General features: G+C 42.1%; 1 protein-coding gene across 1 annotated transcript in view; it reads right to left on the reverse strand.

Moving 5' to 3' along the window:
* Nucleotides 1-24,468, reverse strand: part of LOC126251307 (intermembrane lipid transfer protein VPS13D) — a 520,493-nt gene that overhangs the window by 480,676 nt on the left and 15,349 nt on the right. The window contains 4 exon segments of the mRNA XM_049951633.1: nt 8,420-8,587; nt 8,798-9,040; nt 10,876-11,043; nt 11,234-11,424. Of these exon segments, the coding sequence (XP_049807590.1) occupies nt 8,420-8,587; nt 8,798-9,040; nt 10,876-11,043; nt 11,234-11,424 (770 nt within the window).

Consider the following 24,468-nt stretch of genomic DNA (forward strand, 5'->3'; position numbering starts at 1 on the left):
AAATGCTAAAATTGAAAGAAGAAAGTTTTTTAAAACAATTTATGATCCATACACACTGATTCCCAATTTTCATCATTTGTAATTACCACTGCATTGTCTATGGCACAGGGAGGATGTACTCACTGTCTACAGCCATATAATACTCTTCATTCTTGGATGATCACAGCCAACAAGCAAAACACAAATGAAATAAGCAAAAATCAATTCATACCATGAAGTCCCTTCCATACAACCTAACCACTGACAGTCGTCACACCTGTAGTGACAAGCAGTCTCTCTCCAAAAATGCCAAGTGCCTCACAGAGGGCTTCCCAGCCCCTATTATCATCCGAACCTTGTCCACGAACAGATCTCCCATCCCTTGTCTCTCAAGTCTTCTACACTTCCCACAGACCCACTGTTCAGCCACAGAAGAGCACCGACCAAGCTGCTGAACATGCCACCCAATGGTACATTCACATTAATGACTGCTGCACAGCCCATGCCATCTGGATTCTTCCTATGAACATCAGTTTTTCTGAACTGCACAGGTAGGACCTCACCCTGTAACGTATCTTTCATTCCCATAACCTCCTTGGCCCATACCTTTGCTAGTCCCTTGTCTCAGACCTTCCTATCCCTTCCCTGCTCCCACTCCAATGCTACACACATCTATCTTGCCAAGGCACCTGCAAGTCCTTTCCTCTTCTCTTATCCCCCCCCCCCCCAACAAAACAGCCTCCCAATGTAGCACCCAACAGCCGTGTTCTGTCTCCATCTAGTCCCTGCATGCTCTGCTAGGCAGCACTAGCATCTTCCCCTACCCTTATCCTGCTATCCTTCCCCCCTGCCTGCCTTACACCTTTTCTTTACACCAACCACCCATCCCTGATTGCTGCTCTGTCAGATGCAGTTGCAGTGTTTAACATTTTAACAATCTTTCTCATTGTGACTTTATGCGACTAACAACTCCTCTGTATGGTGAGCAGTAATCTATTCTTTCCACATTGTTGTTTAAATTTCTGAAGATGAGCTAATCATTGATACTGGCCAAATATTAAATAATCTACAAGCAAAGTGGATGGATTATCATAATCAAGATAGGCACAACTTCACCATTGATCGTTGTAGCACAAGTATGCATGCCCATTAGTAAGATGATGATGATGATATTTAACAAATTTATGTTTATATAAATTAAAATTATTGAGTGTGTTAAGGAAGGTGAAAATTTAATAGTGATGAGGGATTGGAATTTTACAGGAGGAAGAGGAAGAGAATGAAAAATATTAGGATGACATGAACTGGGAAAAAGAAATAAAACTGGAAGCCCCAGGTAGAATTCTGTGCAGACCACAACTTAATCATTGCAACATATGGTTTAAAAAATGTGACAGAAGATTGCATATATTCAAGAGACCTGGAGGCACTGGAAGGTTTCAGTAAGATTAAATAGGGGTAAGACAGGAACTATATTTTAAGCTGAAAAATTTTTCAATAAGCAAAGAGAGTATTATCTATGCTAACACGTGTGTGTGTGTGTGTGTGTGTGTGTGTGTGTGTGTGTGTGTGTGTGTGTGTGTGTGTCTGTCACCAGTTTTTGTAATGACGTGTTTTTTCTGTTCAGATAGTCACAGAAAAATGAAGTAGTGAGCATTATTCTGAAAGTAACTGCTGAATCGTATTTATCTATATATTTTTGTGCAACCAATGTTTTACACTGAATTAGGAAAAGCTGTTTTACCACTGCATGAAACTTTGAAGACAAACAACTATTTTTCTAAATACAAAATCACTTTGCTGCTCACTACAACTAATTGGTACTGAACGGGAACAGGAGACCAGAATGAGATTTTCACTCTGCAGCGGAGTGTGCGCTGATATGAAACTTCCTGGCAGATTAAAACTGTGTGCCCGACCGAGACTCGAACTCGGGACCTTTGCCTTTCGCGGGCAAGTGCTCTACCATCTGAGCTACCGAAGCACGACTCACGCCCAGTCCTCACAGCTTTACTTCTGCCAGTATCTCGTCTCCTACCTTCCAAACTTTACAGAAGCTCTCCTGCGAACCTTGCAGAACTAGCACTCCTGAAAGAAAGAATATTGCGGAGACATGGCTTAGCCACAGCCTGGGGGATGTTTCCAGAATGAGAAACAGGAGAGTTTTTGTGCTGGTAACCTTGTAACCTATGTTAAATACAAACAGCCACCGTTATAAAACCAAATCCTGTAGCTTATCTTCTTAAAATGACCTTCAAAGTGGTGACAAGTAAATTTAATTAAAATGTTATGTGCAGCTACAAATTAACAATGTATTTATGTTATTAACTGATCCACACACATCAAGCATTTCTTTATCATTTATAACATACAGTTCATATTTGAGTGCTTGCCTTTAAAAAAAAGTATTAAAAATCACCAATATCGAACATCAAACACACAATCCTAAAATACACATATCAAAAAAAGTTTTGCATCACCCTGGTTCCCAGAACTCCTGAAAATAGACACTGACTGTGGATGTTGTATCACAGACACAGTCCCTTTGACTGTTCAGAGATGTCACTAAACCCGCCCAAAGATGTGAACAACTATGCATGAGCAGCGCCTATTAGACACACGGGTCCAACAGCTGATCAGTTTCACTCATTCCACCAGCAAGGAGGTACACAGCTCATGTTGTCTGCAATTCAACCGTGCCTAGACCGTCTATACTGCGGTTCGATTGCGTCCACATTGTTACTTTGTGCCAGGAAGGGCTCTCAACCAGGGAAGTGTCCATGCGTCTCAGAGTGAACCAAAGCGATGTTGTTCAGACATGGAGGAGATACAGAGAGACAGGAACTGTCGATGACATGCCTCACTTGGGCCGCCCAAGGGCTACTACTGCAGCAGATGCTCGCTATCTACAGATTATGGCTTGGAGGAATCCTGAAAGCAATGCCACCATGTTGATTAATGCTTTTTGTGCAGCCACAGGACGTCGTGTCATGGCCCAAACTGTGCGCAATAGGCTGCATGATGCGCAACTTCAATCCTGATGTCCATGGCAAGGTCCATCTTTGTAACTATGACACCATGCAGCAAAGTACAGATGGGCCCAACAACATGCCAAATGGACCGCTCAGGATTGGCATCATGTTCTCTTTACTGATGAGTGTCGCATATGCCTTCAACCAGACAATCGTCGGACGTGTTTGGAGACAACCCGGTCAGCCTGAACACCTTAGACACACTGTCCAGTGAGTGCAGCAAGGTGGAGGTACCCCCTTGTTTTAGGGTGGCATTACATGGGGCCGACTTACACCACTGGTAGTCATAGAAGGCGCCGTAACAACTGTACGATACGTGAATGCCATCCTCCGACTGATAATGTAACCATATCAACAGCATATTGGTAAGGCATTCGTCTTCATGGACGACAATTTGTGCTGCCACCATGCACATCTTGTGGATGACTTCCTTCAGGGTAACAACATCGCTCAACTAGAGTGGCCAGCATGTTCTCCAGATTGAACCCTACCATACATGCCTGGTACAGATTGAAAATGGAAGGCTGTTTATGGACGATGTGACCGACCATCCACTCTGAGGGATCTACGCCGAACTGCAGCTGAGGAGTGGGACAATCTGGACCAACAGTGCCTGATAAACTTGTGGATAGTATGCCACGATGAATACAGGCATGCATCAATGCAAGAGGACGTGCTGCTCGGTATTAGAGGTACTGGAGAGTACAGTAATCTGGACCACCATCTACATCTACATTTACACTCCACAAGCCACCCAACGGTGTGGTGTGGAGGGCACTTTACATGCCACTGTCATTACCTCCCTTTCCTGTTCCAGTCGCGTATGGTTCGCAGGAAGAACGACTGACGGAAAGCCTCCATGCGCACTTGAATCTCTCTAATTTTACATTCGTGATCTCTTCAGGAGGTATAAGTAGGGGGAAGCAATATATTCGATACCTCATCCAGAAACGCACCCTCTCGAAACCTGGACAGCAACCTACACCGCGATGCAGAGCGCCTCTCTTGCAGAGTCTGCCACTTGAGTTTGCTAAACATCTACGTAACGTTATCACGCTTACCAAATAACCCTGTGACTAAACACACCGCTCTTCTTTGGATCTTCTCCATCTCCTCTGTCAACCCGACCTGGTACGGATCCCACACTGATGAGCAATACTCAAATATAGGTCGAACGAGTGTTTTGTAAGCCACCTCCTTTGTTGATGGACTACATTTTCTAAGGACTCTACCAATGAATCTCAACCTGGCACCTGCCTTACCAACAATTAATTTTATATGATCATTGCACTTCAAATCATTCATACGCATACTCCCAGATATTTTACAGAAGTAACTGCTACCAGTGTTTGTTCTGCTATCATATAATCATACAATAAAGGATCCTTCTTTCTATGTATTCGCAATACATTACATTTGTCTATGTTAAGGGTCAGTTGCCACTCCCTGCACCAAGTGCCTATCCGCTGCAGATCTTCCTGCATTTTGCTGCAATTTTCTAATGCTGCAACTTCTCTGTATACTACAGCATCACCCGCGAAAAGCCGCATGGATCTTCGAACACTATTTACTAGGTCATTTATATATATTGTGAAAAGCAATGGTCCCATAACACTCCCCTGTAGCACACCAGAGGTTACTTTAATGTCTGTAGAAGTCTTTCCATTGAGAACAACATGCTGTGTTCTGTTTGCTAAAAACTCTTCAATCCAGCCACACAGCAGGTCTGATATTCCGTAGGCTGATAAGGCGACAGTGCGGAACTGTATCGAACATCTTCCAGAAGTCAAGGAAAATGGCATCTACCTGGAAGCCTGTATCTAATATTTTCTGGGCCTCATGAACAAATAAAGCGAGTTGGGTCTCACACAATCACTGTTTCCTGAATCCATATTGAATCCTACAGAGCAGATTCTGGGTTTCCAGAAATGACATGATACGTGAGCAGAAAACATGTTCTAAAATTCTACAACAGATCGATGTCAGAGATATAGGCCTATAGTGTTGCGCGTGTGCTCGACGACCCTTCTTGAAAACCGGGACTACCTGTGCTCTTTTCCAATAATTTGGAACCTTCCATTCCTCTAGAGACTTGCGGTACACGGCTGTTAGAAGGGGGCAAGTTCTTTCACGTACTCTGTGTAGAATCGAATTGGTATTGTGACAGGTCCAGTGGACTTTCCTCTGTTGAGTGATTTCAGTTGCTTTTCTATTCCTTGGACACTTATTTTGATGTCAGCCATTTTTTTTGTTCGTGCAAGGATTTAGAGAAGGAACTGCAGTGCGGTCTTCCTCTGTGAAACAGCTTTGGAAAAAGGTGTTTAGTATTTCAGCTTTATGTGTGTCATCCTCTGTTTCAATGCCACTATCATCCCACAGTGTCTGGATACGCTGTTTCGATCCGCTCACTGATTTAACGTAAGACCAGAACTTCCGAGGATTTTCTGTCAAGTCAGTACATAGAATTTTACTTTTGAATTCACTGAATGCTTCACACATAGTCCTCCTTACGCTAACTTTGACATCATTTAGCTTCTGTTTATCTGAGAAGTTTTTGGCTGCGTTTAAATTTGCAGTGACGCTCTCTTTGCTTTCGCAGTAGTTTCCTAACTTTGTTGTTGAACCATGGCGGGATTTTCCCGTCCCTCACAGTTTTACTCAGCACTAAAACACATTTTAGGATTGCCTTGAACTTTTTCCATAAACACTCAACACTGTCAGTGTCGGAACAGAAATTTTCGTTTTGATCTGTTAGGTAGTCTGAAATCTGTCTATTACTCTTGCTAAACAGTTAACCTTCCTCCCTTTTTTTTATATTCCTATTTACTTCCATATTCAGGGATGCTGCAACGGCCTTATGATCACTGATTCCCTGTTCTGTACTTACAGAGTTGAAAAGTTTGGGTCTGTTTGTTATCAGTAGGTCCAAGATGTTACCTCCACGAGTCAGTTCTCTGTTTAATTGCTCGAGGTAATTTTCGGACAGTGCACTCAGTATAATGTCACTCGATGCTCTGTCCCTATCACCCGTCCTAAACATCTGAGTGTCCCAGTCTATATCTGGTAAATTGAAATCTCCACCTAAGACTATGACATGCTGAGGAAATTTATATGAAATGTATTCCAGATTTTCTCTCAGTTGTTCTGCCACTAATGCTGCTGAGTCGGGAGGTTGGTAAAAGGAGCCAATTATTAACCTAGCTCGGTTGTTGAGTATAACCTCCACCTATAATAATTCACGTGAACTATCCACTTCTATTTCACTACAGGATAAACTAATACTAACGGCAACTAACATGCCACCACCGGTTGCATGCAATCTATCCTTTCTAAACACCGTCTGTGCCTTTGTAAAAATTTCGGCAGAATTTATCTCTGGCTTCAGCCAGCTTTCTGTACCTATAACGATTTCAGCTTTGGTGCTTTCTATCAGCGCTTGAAGTTCCGGTACTTTACCCATGCAGCTTTAACAGTTTACAATTACAATACCGATTGCCGCTTGGTCACCACATGTCCTGACTTTGCCCCGCACCCTTTGAGGCTGTTGTCCTTTCTGTACTTGCCTGAGGCCACCTAACCTAAAAAACCGCCCAGTCCATGCCACACAATCCCTGCTACCCTGCTGTGTGTAGTGGACTCCTGACCTATCCAGTGGAACCCGAAACCCCACTACCCTATGGGGCAAGTCAAGGAATCTGCAGCCCACACGGTCGCAGAACCATGTCAGCCCCTGATTCAGACGTGCTACTCGGCTCTGCACCAAAGGTCGGCAGTCAGTCCTGTCGCCAATGCTGCAGATGGTGAGCTCTGCTTTCATCCCGCTAGCGAGACTGGCAGTCTTCACCAAATCAGATAGCCGCCGGAAGCCAGAGAGGATTTCCTCCGATCCATAGTGACACACATCATTGGTGCCGACATGAGTGACCACCTGCAGATGAGTGCACTCTGTACCCTTCATGGCATCCGGAAGGACCCTTTCCACATCTGGAATGACTCCCCCCCGGAGTGCACATTGGTTTTCTTCCCCTCCCTTGCAGACATATCCCTAAGGGGCCCCATTACGCACCTGACATTGGAGCTCCCAACTACCAGTAAGTCCACCCTCTGCGACCGCCCGGATCTTGCAGACCGAGGGGCAACCTCTGGAACAGCACAAGCAGCCACGTCCGGCCGAAGATCAGTATCAGCCAGAGACAGAGCCTGAAACCGTTTCATCAGACAAACTGGAGAGGCCTTCTGTTCAGCCCTCTGGAATGTCTTTTGCCCCCTGCCACACCTCGAGACGACCTCCCACTCTACCACGGGTGAGGGGTCAGCCTCAATGTGGGCAGTATCCCGGGCAGCCACAGCCGTAGTCTGATCGAGGGATGCGTGGAACGAACTGGCCATCCCCGACAAACCCCCGTCCGGACCCCCACAGTGAAGCCCATTGGCAACAGCCTCAAGCTGTGTGACCGAAGCCAACACTGCCTGAAGCTCGGAGCGAAGGGATGCTGACTCAGCCCGCATCCGAACACAGCAGTTGCAGTCCCTATCCATGCTAAATATTGTTGTGCAAAGAACATCTGAACTAATCTACAGAGAGCACAAACAATTTGACACAAAATTTAAATGGTTATTAAAATACAAGACTGCCTAGTAAATGCAGTAACGCTGCTACTTGTTCACTGCTGACACACTGCTCGGCGGCAGAAGGCTAACTGTACTCTCAGTAACGTACAAAGACTATTTGAAAGAAATAAACAAATGACAGACTACTACGTGACTTTACGCATCACATATATTAAAATGCAAATCTGCCAATGCTAAATACGAAACTACACAATGATTTGGCAGATTTAACTAAACAAGTGCGCTAAGAACACTCAACCAAATTTTCAACTTGACTACAACACTTACATGAACGCTAAATAAGCCACTTCCTGCTACTTGTGCACTGCTGACACACTGCTTGGTGGCAGAAGGCTAACTGAAGGTCTCGCTGTGTGATGGTACAACATGCAATGTGTCGTTTTAAAAGCTATAAAAAGGGTGGAGATGATGTTTATATTGATCCCTATTTCAATTTTCTGTATGTGTTTTGGAACTCTCGGATCCGAGGTGATGCAAAACTTCCTTTTACGTGTGTAGTACAAGGTACTATTTGGCAGTAATATTACCTGAACTGGTTACCATGTGAAGTCAGAGATCAAATTATCTCCCACTCATAACACATTATGAGTCTACATCAACAACCCTTCCCCCTCCCTAAATCCTTAAAATACTAAGAGTTAACTGAGCAGTACCATTTGTCTTAACTCACAAAGTTGACAGTTACGACAACTAACACTGCTCGTAACATCGCCAACTAGCAACCATTAAACAATGACTACATATGAGATTACTATCTTAATTTTTCTTTCACTTACATCCACCAGAGTTAATGGGACCTCATCTAGCTGCAGATCACACACAATACGTGGCTGTGTCTTTGAACGTAGCGGTTGTTCACTCCTGTTCTGTTTAATATGTGCCTGTGCGCTCACGGGAGACATCAAAAAATGGTGCTCCCATGTAGATGATTTCGACATTTTTACCTAAAATTGTGTAACTTTCATTAGCCATAAAGTTAAAAAATAATAATGTTAAGTAACTGACTTAAGTATTCTATAAAATTTTATTTTCTTGAAATATCATACGTGTCCCATTACATCCAGTTACTTAAATTTCATGTGGCAGATATCTGCAACTCTTAACCATTACTGAAATGGCAAAACTACACTTCAAATGAAAACTGGTATACTCACAGCCAGTTCGTCTAAAGGTAAATTCCCCAGCAATGTATTTACAGTGTCCCAATACAGAGCAAGTGTGTTCAGCTCCACAAGTTTGAAACTGGTGCCTCCTGCCTCCCAATTTGTGAATCGTGGTATCCATTTATCATCGCAGCTTTGAGCAGTCAGTGAGTCAATAGTCACACCACATACAAACATCTCTCCAGGTACAGTTACATCATCCTCATAGCGCACATGAACATCCTTTATTCTTAACTGAAAATATAGATGATATATAAAAATTATGTAGATACTTAAAACTAATTTACACAGAAAAATATTTCCTTTAATTTGAAAAACTAAAGGAAAGAAAAAAAATACATTTGCTAAAATTGAAAATTATTTATAATAGCACACAGAGGAACATAAAGTATAAAGTTCATGAAACCGAAAGACACTCACAGTGGAATACATTGTAACTATAAAATGAAATATTTCTTTGCCTCTTAAAATCAAATATTCACAATCAGCAGAAAGGCCAACTAACTGAACATCCCCTCAAACAATTATTATTTTTATGAATCAAGCACTCAGATGAGTGTAAACCGAGAAATTAGATATTACTGATACTGTCAACCAAACAGCACATAAGTCGTCTCTGTTATGTAGCCATATGGCATAATATATTGTAGACACATATTTTATATGAATTTCTTACATTCAAAATTTTGTTGTTGGCTTCTTTCTAATGGTCCACAATTTCTTCGTTTTAAAGTAATAAAATTCTTTATGTAAATTAATAAATGTAATATGACGTTTCCTCTTGATCTCTATTTGGGAAGCAGCAAAAAATTAAAAAAATAGTGTCCATTGCTGATATGCCTTTTCTTAACCTAATTTCTTGCTAATCTGAAGCATTCTCCAATATACTTCTTAAACTATTACTCCAAAGAATGTACTAGATGATTGATCCCTTTGTAATTGGTATAACAACTAGCTTCCTTTGCACATAACTTTATCATGTTTACACTTCACTATAGACTTTTAGTTGTTTTGGTGTGCAAAAGAGACTTATACCTAGGGATTTTCTGTTATAACTCCCTTAATAACTTCGGTCACTTTTCCTGCATATGCGCAGTCTATGCTTGTCACAACTAATTCTCTCACTGCAGTTTGTGATGTGTGTGTTTCTTCGTTCCATGGCAGTAGACTATCCACATCTTTTCTAAAGAATTTTCACAGTTTTGAAGATTGTTCAACCTAAATATGATATTACTATTATAACTACTGTCATTTGCTTTGCAAGTAGCATACCATAGGTAACTTTATCACGCAGATTTTTATTTTTGACAGCTTACTCTTCAACTTAACAACAAAATATTTTATCTGGTCCTATACATTCTGTGGCAATAAAGTAATTCAAAACATTCATCAAGGCCAGCAACAGCTGTGAAATGTCATGTAGCCAGAAGTTATGCACAGCGCGAAGTTCTCTCGCTGTCTTTTGTTACAATTCACAAATACCTAACATATACACGAGTATAGTCAGTACTGTTATTATCTTATCAAATCAATAACTTTTCTTATAACCTCATTACCAGTGAATAAATTGAAAACATCTACAATTCATTATATGTATTTCAGTATTTTGTGGAATCTTGGAAACAGTTTCCCCCAAAATTTGACTTTTTACGATGATATAGAGATAAGCCAAAAAATTATAATAGGACTTTTGAAAAAGACAGGTTACAACAGTCTATCAAAACTCAAGAGTTTATTTCCTTCCAAAATAGACAAATCTAAAAAAAAATTCTTAATTCTCCCTACTTATAAATGTGTCAGTTCTTGGTTCACTCTCCTTAACTTTCAACAATGTTTACTGCAAACTAGAACACAAGTATACTTCAAAATCCATGCTAAAATGTTTTTGCCTTGTCTTCATTCACACTATATAAGTTCAAAGTTTAAACTTTAATTGCACAGGAACGTTTGATGTAATTACTAATGTTTTTTTTCAAAAACAATTTTTTCGGTGTAGTTCTATTAACATCAATACTATGTGAAACTCCTATTTATTGCCATTTGTGTTACGCACATATAAAACCACATACCTGCAAATTTTCTACAATATTAGTCACGAGACCAGTGCCATAACTGAACCACGAAGAATAAGAACCTTCCTGCGGTGTTTCAGTTTCTGCACGCCATCTTGCTTCCATTGCATCCAGGAGATACAATTTATATTCCTGATCAGCATTTTCTTCTGCTTCTTTATTCCACTGAAAAATATTACAAATTAATTGATTGTATCTTCAATGATTACTTACACTCACTCTCAGTAAAAATGCAGACAAGCTCTAAATAGGTACTAATTAAGTACAAGTATAATATATACTTTAAACAATATGAAATACATGTCAAGAACTGCTTGAAGTAATGTCAGGATTTAAGACATTTGCATAAAATAACCTCATTAAGTGTCAATGGTCCTGCTATGACATACAGCCTTTCAATAATGACAACCCATGGTGCACTTCTAATTTGACGCACAGGTATTTGGAGTTTCACTTTTCCAATAAAACCACTTCGTATCTGTATTGGAAGCCCAACTTGACGTAATGCATCTTTCCTTAGTGGAAGATTCTCCAATTCAACTTCTCCTGCAATGAAAGTAAACACAATGTAAAATTTAAAAGCAACAATCTGATCACACCACATTTTATACACTACATTTACCACATTCAGAGCTAAGTAATTTACATTCCATGTACAACATGTTGAAAGATAACAACAGAAAGTAATTACAAGCTCTTCTCTTAACTAAGGACATTCAATGTATCTATTGACTAACTGCTACTGAAGCTATAATATTTGCAGCCCTTTTTTTATTTAAATCTTGCAGCATGTTTTTTACGATTAAGGTACAAGAGCAGTAAATCTACTTTCTGCAAATTCTCTGCTTAGTTGTACACGTAGTAGTTGTACAAGTAGTCCACGAACCCACGCGAATTTTAAATGGTTGCAAAAACACACTTGACCTCTTAGCCACAAACAATCCAGAGCTGACAGAGAGCATCATGACTGATACAGGGATTAGTGATCACAAGGTCGTTGTAGCTAGGCTCAATACCGTTTCTTCCAAATCCACCAGAAACAACCGCAAAATAATTTTATTTAAAAAAAAACGGATAAAGTGTCACTAGAAGCCTTCCTAAGAGATAATCTCCATTCCTTCCGAACTGACTATGCAAATGTAGACGAGATGTGGCTCAAATTCAAAGATATAGTAGCAACAGCAATTGAGAGACTCATACCTCATAAATTGGTAAGAGATGGAACTGATCCCCCGTGGTACACAAAACAGGTCCAAACTCTGTTGCAGAGGCAACGGAAAAAAGCATGCGAAGTTCAGAAGAACGCGAAATCCCGAAGATTGGCTAAAATTTACAGACGCGCAAAATTTGGCACGGACTTCAATGTGAGATGCCTTTAATAGGTTCCACAACGAAACATTGTCTCGAAATTTGGTAGAAAATTCGAAGAAATTCTGGTCGTATGTAAAGTACACAAGCAGCAAGACGCAGTCAATACCTTCGCTGCGCAGTGCCGATAGTACTGTTACCGACGACTGTGCCGCTAAAGCGGAGTTATTGAACGCAGTTTTCCGAAATTCCTTCACCAGGGAAGATGAATGGAATATTCCAGAATTTGAAACATGAACAGCTGCTATCATGAGTTTCTTAGAAGTAGATACCTTAGGGGTTGCGAAGCAACTCAAATCCCTTGATACGGGCAAGTCTTCAGGTCCAGATTGTATACCGATTAGGTTCCTTTCAGATTACGCTGATACAATAGCTCCCTACTTAGCACTCATATACAACCGCTCTCTCACTAATAGATCTGTACCTACAGATTGGAAAATTGCGCAGGTCGCACCAGTGTTTAAGAAGGGTAGTAAGAGTAATCCATCTAACTACAGATCTATATCACTGACGTCTGTTTGCAGTAGGGTTTTGGAGCATATACTGTATTCAAACATTATGAAGCACCTCGAAGGGAACGATCTATTGATACGTAATCAGCATGGTTTCAGAAAACATCGTTCTTGTGCAACGCAGCTAGCTCTTTATTCGCACGAAGTAATGGCTGCTATCGACAGGGGATCTCAAGTTGATTCCGTATTTCTAGATTTCCGGAAAGCTTTTGACACCGTTCCTCACAAGCAACTTCTAATCACGCTGCGGGCCTATGGGGTATCGTCTCAGTTGTGCGACTGAATTCGTGATTTCCTGTCAGGAAGGTCGCAGTTTGTAGTAATAGACGGCAAATCATCGAGTAAAACTGAAGTGATATCAGGTGTTCCCCAGGGAAGCGTCCTGGGACCTCTGCTGTTCCTGATCTATATAAATGACCTGGGTGACAATCTGAGCAGTTCTCTTAGGTTGTTCGCAGATGATGCTGTAATTTACCATCTATTAAGGTCATCCGAAGACCAGTATCAGTTGCAAAGCGATTTAGAAAAGATTGCTGTATGGTGTGGCAGGTGGCAGTTGACGCTAAATAACGAAAAGTGTGAGGTGATCCACATGAGTTCCAAAAATAATCCGTTGGAATTCGATTACTCGATAAATAGTAAAATTCTCAAGGCTGTCAATTCAACTAAGTACCTGGGTGTTAAAATTACGAACAACTTCAGTTGGAAAGACCACATAGATAATATTGTGGGGAAGACGAGCCAAAGGTTGCATTTCATTGGCAGGACACTTAGAAGATGCAACAAGTCCACTAAAGGGAGAGCTTACACTACACTCGTTCGTCCTCTGTTAGAATATTGCTGCGCGGTGTGGGATCCTTACCAGGTGGGATTGACGGAGGACATCGAAAGGGTGCAAAAAAGGGCAGCTCGTTTTGTATTATCACATAGTAGGGGAGAGAGTGTGGCAGATATGATACGCGAATTGGGATGGAAGCCATTACAGCAAAGACGTTTTTCGTCGCAGCGAGATCTATTTACGAAATTTCAGTCAGCAACTCTCTCTTCCGAATGCGAAAATATTTTGTTGAGCCCAACATACATAGGTAGGAATGATCATCAAAATAAAATAAGAGAAATCAGAGCTCGAACAGAAAGGTTTAGGTGTTCGTTTTTCCTGCGCGCTTTTCAGGAGTGGAACGGTAGAGAGGTAGTATGATTGCCAAGCACTTAAATGTGAATTGCAGAGTAGTCATGTAGATGTAGATGTAGTAGTTTTGTAAATCCTTGTCGCCAGTTTTGTAAAGGCCTCATCACTGCTGCTGTGGAGGCTATGTTGCCACTGAGTTTGTGAAACAGCTTCTAATGCTGTACACTGCTAAGACAATTTCTCTCTGCCACTACTACACAGCCATGCCCCAGGGTCAGGTAACATGACAGAACAACGATTCTACAACACTCCAACAAATACGTAACGAAGTCACACAAATGAGTGAAAAAGGTTTACTTCGAAAAATGAAGTCTGCAACACTGCATGTAACAGAACACAAAAAGGCCCTCAATGGCTAAGTGCAAACAACTGCAGGTAAACTTCACAGTAAATAGTGGATGCAATTTACAACAATTGTCTGTTCACTTCTAAGAGTTAACTAAGCGACATTCCCTGTCTAGATCAGCCCTGGACAATGATCTATAAGCAAGTGAGCAAGAGCTGCTCTTCTATCTTCAGAGTAGGCTTCTGTCCATTGTCGTCTGGTAATTGGCAGATTGCAAAGTCTATACCTTCATCCTCAGCACCGCATGTGGTGTTGGTGCAACTCGTGGAAGTAGTGAGTCTCTATGGCACTGGCATCAGCTCGCGTCTTTGCACTTGCAGTGCTTTTGCCCTGGCTGTGTCTTGCTTCTTGGATGAAAGAGCAAGTAGTGCTAAAATAACTTGCTAGTTAAATGGAATTAGGCAAAAAAAAAAAGGTTGAGATATTGGGGTAGTGGGGAGGGGGCATAACAATAATCGAAAAATGTTACCAGTTCAATATAATGATGGATCAATTGTATGACAATGTCAACAGAAATGGTCTTATCAAGCCATTACACCTCTCTGGGTGACAACACCTTGACGTAACACTGTCAGTGTGGGTGGGGAGGCTTGTGTGTTCGTGTGAAGCTGAGGGCTATGCCGGCTGTGGGAACCTATGGTCGGAAAGGTCTTGGCTGATGGACCAGACTTAGTGGGTCCCACAGCGACCTGTCATCCCACATCCATTCCTTGTCCTTTCCCAACTCCTCAATACCCAGCCCAACGTGTTATGTGATCTGTGCTGAGGGGTGCCTGGCACATGGGAAGATGTGTCGCAAACGGAGTCACCTCCATGATTAATTAGCCTTGCACCACATGGGGATTCCGTGGTGTGGACCGATTAGATTCCCAACTCTCATAGGACCAAAATGGACACGAAAGAAAATAGCAGTACTGAGGGGCAAGTTGAGACCTCATGACACCCAAACATCGGGGCTAAAACTGATGGAAAACATCCCGTCAGCTGAACAGGGGACAGACCTGTTCAAGAAGTGGGAATGGTTACTAAGAAGTTGCACCAGATTAAGATCAAAGACTTGTCTGGGGCTCAGAGGAGAAACTTCTTAGAGAACAAAAGCTAAAGGAAGGGAAAGACTGGCTTCCTGAACAAAAGTGGAGGGAACTAAAAGGGCTTGCGCCCAAGACCTCCAAGAAAAGACTGTCCCAGGGTGAAGGGGGGTGTACAAACCCCTTCTACATCAAGGGCAGGCAGTAAGAGAACAAGGAAGGAATCTAAAAACCCCTCTTCTCAGGGTAAGCATACCCAGAAAAAGCCAAGGCAAGAAATAGGGAAACAGACCTATAGTACTGCAGTCTTGATTTTTACGGTGGTGATTATCCGGAAAGGCTATCCCCTGGTCAAGATCACCTCGCAGCAGGAGCAGCTCACGCACAGGGCTGTCTTTGAGAAGACTGGGGGGAAAACTGGTCCAGGACCCGAATTCAGGAGAGAGTATCTGGATCACGGTGCTCTTATGTTTGTCTGTGAGGGGGTGGGTACAGTGGACTGGCTTAAGAAAAAAATGCCCCTAATATCACCATGGGAGGATGCAAAGCTGCTGATAAAGACAGCAGCTGAGCTCTTCAAGACCACAAAGACATTGATCTGGGTGCCAAAACTCCTTAAGGATACCTCTCCAGAGACTCTGATTGATAAAATAGTGTCTCAAAACCCTACATTCTCGACAGAGGATTGGAAGGTAATCAACTTGAAGGTTGCACCAAATGGCCGAAGCCTTGTGATAAAAGTTGGAGAGAAGTCCCTGAAGGCAATGCAGGAACAGTACCTGAGACTATTCTTGGGGTTCTTGCAGGATGTCGTCAGGATAATCAGAGACATCAGAAGCAACAATGGCAGCTAGATGGAGACTGAATGTGCTGCAGATAAATATGCAACACAGTACAGGGGACACTGCTGCCCTGAGTCATCTTCTGGGAAGACAAGAAATGAACATGGCCCTGATTCAGGAACTCTATTTATATAAAGGGGGTGTATTGGGGCTCAGCAGCACTGGAGGTAAGCTGGTTTATGCTAGAAATGTCAGAAACTCTAGAATGTGCATTTATGTAAAAAATGGAGTCCCCTCTATGCCGATGGCAGACTTTTGCTCTAGGGACGTAGTGACCATCACAATGTAGCAATGTGAGGAACGTATCATGAGGAGGTTGTAATGGCCTCGGCATACCTTCCCTACGAGGACAGTGCTGCTGCTGCTGCTGCTGCTGCTGCTGCTGCTCCTCCTCCTCCTCCTCCTCCTCCTCAGGGGGTGAGGTGACTGACGGAAGTCTGAGCACAACAGGGAGACCAACTATTGGTTGGATGCAATGCTAATGGCCACAACTTAGTGGGGGCAGCACCGACATCAACAGTAGAGGTGAGAACCTTCTAGAATTTCTTCCAACTAATAACTTGGAGATCCTCAATAGGGGCAAGGAACCTACATTTATGAATATAAGAAGGGAAGAGGTAATTGACATAACCTACGGTTCCACTTTGATGGGTAGTTATGTCAAATGTGGCTTTAAAGCCCTCCTCATTAGACCACATGTATATTAAGTTCAAGGCTGAAATGGGCATTAGACAGACCATGTCCTATAGCAATACTATGAAAATGGACTGGGAGGCTTATAGGAGGGACCTAACTCAAGCCTAGTGGAAGTCAGTACTTCAATAAGGAATCCAGTAAGTTTGAGGAGGTAGCAGAGGCAGTGACTGCCCTCTGCCATCATGACCTCATACCAAGACAACTGCTCAATCACCAAGAAGTGCACAAATAAGAATGTATCTTGGTGGAATCACAGAGGAAACAGGTACGAAGACTGTTTAACCTTGTAAGAAGGAAAGGACCATGGGCAGAATATCGGGAGGCCCTTGTTAAATACAATCTTGCAATTAAGCATGCAAAGCAGGTGTCCTGGAAGGAGATAGAGGTTAAGGCTGTTCAGGCCAGACTTCACAAAAGCCTCACTAGGATACCATCTAACCCAGGAGGAACTTTAAGGAAAGAGGATGGGGAACATACAAAGACAGCACTTGAAATGCTGGAACTACTCCTCAAGACTCATTTTCCTCAATGTACTCTGACAGGCAACATAGATCAGGACAAGATCCCTGTGAGATATCAGTTTACAGGTATTTGAAGGGAAAACTGGGAATCTGCCAGAGAATGTGTTGACCATAGTAAAATCCAATGGACGATGGGAACATTCCAACCGTTCAAGTCACCTGGCCCAGATGGAATATTTCCAGCACTCCTGCAACAAGCAGGAGTGAACTTAATAAGGTTCCTATGCAGGTTATTTAGGGTTAGCCTAGTGGCAGGAATCATTCCTAACATCTGGAGGCAGCTAATGTTATCTTCGTTCCAAAGCCAGGGAAAATTGATCATACAAAGGCCAAGGACATGAGACCAATCAGTCTGTACTCCTCTCTTCTTAAAACATTAGAAAAACTGGTCAATGTGCATGTTAGGGAGAGGAGGTTAACTAGGGTCCCTCTACACATAAACCAATATACATATCAACTAGGAAAATCGTGTGAAACTGCACTCCACCAACTTGTTGGGAAGGCGAAGAAAGCACTGCCCTTTCAGGAAATAGCCCTCTGCATCTTCCTGGACATCAAAGAGGCCTTTAACAACATGACTTTCGAATCCATGGTTAAGGCATCAGAGGTGTATGGCTTGGCCATTTGCAGGTGGATTACAGCCACACTTAGTGGTACAAAGGCAGAAGCCACCATGATGCAAGAAAAAATGATAATCAACATCACAAGAGGCTATCTACAAGAAGGGGTCATGTCCTCTCTACTGTGGAACCTTGTGGTGAATGAACTCATTGTAGAATTAAACTCTAGACAGTACTTTTGCCAGGGATAGACAGATGATCTTATCATAGTAATATTTGGCAAATTTTCAAGTACAATCAGAGCTATGGCACAAGGAGCACTGACCATTACGCAGAATTGGTGCAGGAAACAGGATCTAAGGGTCAGTCCTAAGAAGATTGTTGTAGTACTATTTACGAGGAAGCAGATCCAACACATATACTGGAATCTCAAGCTTCTCGATGAAACTCTACAAGTGAAGAGGATAGTGAAATATCTAGGGGTAACCCAGGATGAGAAACTATTGTTGACCACCACATAAGGAGCACCTGTTCCAAGGGGAAAGGTACTCTAATGAGTACCATAAGAGCTTGTGGTAAAAACTGGGACTTAAGCCCCAGGAGTATAGACTGAATATACACCACAGTAGTAAGACTTACGATTACTTATTGGGGGGGGGGGGGGGGAGAGGGGGCTACAGGGTGGTGGAAAAAGGTGGAACAGCAGGTAGCTGCTAAGGAGCTTGCTAAGGTGCAGAGATTGGCTGATTAGCCATTGCAGAAAGAATTAGCAGCACAGACTGGAAAAAACTGGAACTCACTGGCGTATCCAGGATCTCACACTAAAATACTGAGTGACATTAGACATAGGTATGGTTGGGGAAATGCCGGCTGACTATATAATAACTCCCAGCTACTTCAACAATCCTTTCAATATAGTAATTGGAAGTAGAGAGCTCTGGGAGAATAAATTTCGACACCATACTGGGGACTTAGTCTGGTTCACTGACGATTCAAAAACAGAAGACCAAGGTGCTAGGGCCAGTGTACACGGAGTGCTACCTCTCTAGGGAAGATGGCCTCCGTGTTTCAAGCAGAAATATCTCCTATCAGGGTGTGCTTGGATGAGAATTTGCGAAGGTGCTACAGAGGTCGTAGCATTTTCATTTTTTCAGACAGCCAAGCAGCCCTGAAAGCACTGGCAGCCTCTGCAACAAGGTCAAAGATTGTGGCAGAATGCCACAAAGTCCTTGTGGAGTTAGGGGAAAGCAATAGGGTAAACCTGTTGTGGGTCCCTTGTCACTCAGGGATTAGTGGTAATGAGCAAGCCGATAGGTTGGCCAGGATAGGGGCGATGACACCATTTATTATTATTGTCCTGACAATCACCAAGACGATGATCAAAATAAAACTATGAGACTGGACAAGGAGACAGCATGTAGAATATTGGGCTTATGTTCAAAAGCAAAAACATGGCAAGGTATTGAGGCCGAAGCCATCTTCTAAGAGAAGTCTCTTAATCCTGGGCTTGAACAGGAGAGAAATGAAACATATGGTTGGACTATTGGCAGGCCATGGGAATTTCAAAAAACACCTACACAAAATGGGGATAACAGAAAAAGACACCAAGTGAAGGATGTGTGGTGTGCTCAAGGAAAACGCATCACATTTGATCTCCGAATGCAAGGCATTGGGGATTAAAAGACAGAATATTCGCATCAACCAGGCCTGAAGAAATTGTGTCTAGCAAAGCACTGGTAAAAGATCTCCTTGCACTGTTTGAGGTCACTGGTTGGCTTTACTAGAGATACAGGGAACGATACTGCACAATAAACTCCGTTTCGGTGCGGCAAGCACTGGGCTTGACCAATGCTGTTCTTGCTTCCCTGATAAAATTAAACCAAATAAATCAAAAGGCATTACAGGAGCTGAGAATACCAACAGAGCTAACGAGACTCATGAAAATGACCCTGCCCAACACCAACTGCAAAATAAAAGCTAATGGCAAATATTTCACTAAGTTTCCTATCCTTCAAGGACTAATGCAAAGATATTCTCCATCGCCAACATTATTTAATTAGCTCTGGAGGCTTTCATGTGAGAACTGCTAAGTAAAACAGGATGATCAGAATACAGCATTTGTGGACGTACTTAGCCATGATTGTGAGAAACAGATAATATTTGCAAGAAAACTATGCAGCTTTTGAATGAGAAGAGGCTTGCTCATAAGTAAGGAAAAAACCAAATATATGATAATATTTGCAAGAAAACTATGCAGCTTTTGAATGAGAAGAGGCTTGCTCATAAGTAAGGAAAAAACCAAATATATGATAAACACCAGAAACAAAGCAAGGTGGAGAGGTGTTGACCTGTTTGAAGTGTTTCAAAGAGTGTATCAATTGAAGTATTTGGGAGATATGGTTACAGAAGATAATATGGCACCAACTGAGATAAGGGTAAAAATATTTGCAGGTAAGGCAATGTTATGGCTTCTGTAACATGTTGCAATCCTGCAACACTTCAACACAGCTGATGATGCTGGTATGTATGGCTTTGAAATATGGACAGCAACAAAACAAGTCTAAAATGTTTTGGATGCATGGGAACACATGTGGTGTTCAGTCCGAAGACTGGCTTGATGCAGCTCTCCATGCTACTTTATCCTGCGCAAGCCTCTTCATCTCCATGTAACTACTGCAACTTACATCTCTCTGCATTTGCTTATTGTATTTATCTCTTGGTCTCCCTCTACAATTTTTACCCCCCACACTTCCCGCCAGTACTAAATTTGTGATCCCTTGATGTCTCAGGATGTGTCCTACCAACCGATCCTGTCTTCTAGTCAGGTTATACCACAAATTTCTTTTCTCCCCAATTCTATTCAGTCCTCATTAGTTACACGATCTAAGCATCTAATCTTCAGCATTCTTCTGCAGCACCCCATTTCAAAAGCTTCTATGCTTTTCTTGTCTAAACTGTTTATTGTCTACGTTTCACTTCCATACATAGCATACTTTCAGGAAAGATTTCCTGACACTTAAATCTCTTTCCTTCAGAAAAGCTTTTCTTGCCACTGCCAGTCTATATTTTATATCCTCTTATTTCGACCATCATCAATTATTTTGCTGCTCAAATAGCAAAACTCATCTACTACTTTAAGTGTTTCATTTCTTAATCTCATTCCCTCAGCATCATATGATTTAATTCAAGTACTTCCCATTACCCTCGTTTTGTTTTTGTTGATGCTCATCTTAGAACCTTATTTCAAGAAACTGTCCATCCCATTCAACTGCTCTTCCAAGTCCTTTGCTGTCTCTTACATAACTACAATGTCTTCAGCAAACCTCAAAATTTTTAATTCTCCTCTCTGAACATTAATTCCTTTTTCAAATTTTCTTGGTCAATGTACAGAGAGAATAACATCAGGGATGGGCTACAACCTCGTCTCACTCCCCCCTCAACCACTGCTTCCCTTCATGCGCCTTGATTCATAACTGCTGTCCGGTTTCTGTACAAGTTGTAAATAGCCTTTCTTTCCCTATATTTTACCCTTGCCATCTTTAGTATTTGAAAGATAGTATTCCAGTAGACATTGTCAAAAGCTTTTTCTATGTCTACAAAGGCTACAAACTTAGGTTTGCCTTTCCTTAACCTATCTTCTATGAGAAATCATAGGGTCAGTACTGCCTCACGTGTTCCTACATTTCTCCAGAATCCAAATTGATGTTCCCCAAGGTCAGCTTCTAACAGTTTGTTCCATTATTATGTATTAAAGAATTCATGTTAGTATTTTGCAACTGTGAGTTATTAAACTGTTTGTGCGGTAATTTTTGCACCTGTCAGCACCTGCTTTCTTTGGAATTGGAATTATTATATTCTTCTTGTAGTCTGGGGGTACTTGGCCTGCATCCTACATATTGCTCACCAGATGGAAGAGTTTTGTCACGGCCACTATCAGTAATTGTAACCCGAGGTTATCAGTAGTTCTAATGGAATGTTGTCTACTCCCAGGGCCTTGTTTCAACTTTGGCCTTCCAGTGTTCTGTCAAATTCTTCTCGCACTATCATATCTCCCATCTCATATTCATCTACATCAACTTCTCTTTCTATAATATTTCTTTCAAGATCATCTCCCTTGTATAGAACCTCTTTATACTCCTTCCACCTTTCCCTTCTTTGCTTAAGACTGGTTTTCCATCTGAGCTCTCGACATTCATACAGCTGCTTCTCTTTTCTCCAAAATGCGTCTTTGACTTTCCTGTAAACGGTATCTATCTTCCCCCTAGTGAAATATGCTTTTATGTCCTTACATTTGTCATCTAGCCATTCCTGCTTAGCCATTTTGCACTTCCTGTCTATCCATTTCTTAGACATTTGTATTCCCTTTTGCCTGCTTCATTTGCCGCATTTTTATAGTTTCTCCTTTCATCAATTAAATTCAATATATCTTGTGTTATCCAAGAATTTCTACTAGACCTTGTCTTTTCATCTCTATGATTCTTTGCGACCTTAACTATTTAATCTCTCAAGGCTACCCATTCATCTTCTACCATATTCTCTTCCCCTGTTCTAATCAACCGCTGCCTAATGCCCCCTTTGAAATTCTCAACAAGTGCTGGTTATTTCAACTTATCCATGCCCCTTCTCCTTTATTTCCTACCTTTTTGCAGTTTCTTCAGTTTTAATCTATTCATAACCAATAAATTGTAGTCAGAGTCCACATCTGCCCCTGGAAATGTCTTATAATTTAAAATCTGGTTTAGAAATCTTTGTCTTGCCATTATATAATCAATCTGAAACCTCCACATATAAAGCCCTTTCACGACTCTTGAACCAAGTGTTAGCTACGATTAAATTATGTCCTGTACAAGATTCTAACAGGCGGCTCCCTCTTTCATTTCTTTCCCTCGTTCCATACTCACCTACTATTTTTCCTTCATTTGCTTTTCCTACTGATTGGGGCATGTGCAGAGTTGGAAGAACAGCAAGTGCCAAAGACAATGCTAAGTGCATTGTTTTGTTTTGTTTTAGTGTGCAAAAACAACTAGGGTCATACGCGCCCATGTTGGGACTGTAGAACATGAAGACAAAGAGAGGAGTTAAAAATAACAACACGTTAATCCTAATCAATGGAAGAGAGGGCAGATAAAATTGGGGATGTGGAGAAAGGTTGATAAAACAAACCATAGAGAAATGGAGGTCTTGAATAAAAGAATAAATGTCCTTTGCCATACTGCTACGGCAATTAGAAAGTAAAACTCAGTCAATAGCCCACACGTTGTTCACTAAAACAGCCAATAACTCAGACGGCAGATCCAATTGGAAACGTAAGTGGTTAAAAAAAATGGCATTCCATTAGGAAATGGTGGACTGTCAAAGGCTGAGGGCAATGAGCACAAAGCGGTGGGGGAGAACCGCTTAACAAATGGCAATGGCTAAAAAGACACTACCTGCTGACAGACAGCAACATAGAGATCATCGGGGGGAGGGGAGTAAGAACTAGTGCACACAGTATTTGAAGGGCACTAAGAGAGTCTGAGCAGAGCACACAATAGAAGAGACGAGTTGCCAGATGAACTCCATGGCCTGATACAGGGCAAAGAGCTCAGCTGTAAATACTGAAAAGTGTGCTGGAAGCCTACAGTGAAAGACATGGGTTCCAATGGCGAAGGCACACCTGACACCACACTCTCAGTCTGAGAGCCATCAGTGTACACAAATGTACTATTGTGAAGTTCCATGGGAAGGTCGTGAAACTGAAGGCGACAGAGTGAGGCTGGAATAGTATCCTTAGGAAACGAATGAAGGCCAAGGTTACCATGGGCCACTTCATGAAGCCTCAGAGGTAAAGGATTCACACCCAATGGGAAAGTTGCAGGTAGTATAAAGCTGAGCCGCCAGAGCAAGTGCCGAAAGCAGACTCCAAGAGGTAACAGAGAAGAGGGACATGCCCCATACTGGTGATTAAAGGAGTCATCAAAGGAGGAGGCATAGGATGGGTGATCATGCATGGCAGACAAATGGCATACATACCCTGATGAGGAGAAAGTTATGACAATAGGACAGTGGTAGTCGAGCATCTTGAGCATACAGACTCTCAATCATGCTAGTGTAAAAGGCACCAGTGGCCAAACGGATGTCAAAATGGTGGATAGTGTTGAGTCGGAAACAGCGGGGTTGGACGTGCAGGCACATAAGCAAAGCACTGATAGTCTGGTTGCGAATGGACAAGGGACTGGTACAAATGGAGGAAGATAGTTCGGTGTGCACCCCAGGACACACAAGACATTGACGGACCGCGTACAGCGGGCTGCTAGGTAAGACACATGGGAGGACAAACAGAGTTTCCTATCGAGCATGAGCCCCAGGAATTTCATAGTTTCAATGAATGGAAGAGCAACAGGCCCAAGATTTAAAGAAGGTGGGAGAAACAAAGCTATTGTCGATGCTCCAGGAGTAAAGACAATCAAGACATCACTGAAGACACCGCTCAGTGAGACAGGTTCATGAAGAACTGCAATAGATGGCAGAATCTTCAACAAAAAGGGA

Source organism: Schistocerca nitens, chromosome 4 (assembly GCF_023898315.1).
Source record: "Schistocerca nitens isolate TAMUIC-IGC-003100 chromosome 4, iqSchNite1.1, whole genome shotgun sequence".
Taxonomy (NCBI): Eukaryota; Metazoa; Arthropoda; class Insecta; order Orthoptera; family Acrididae; genus Schistocerca; species Schistocerca nitens.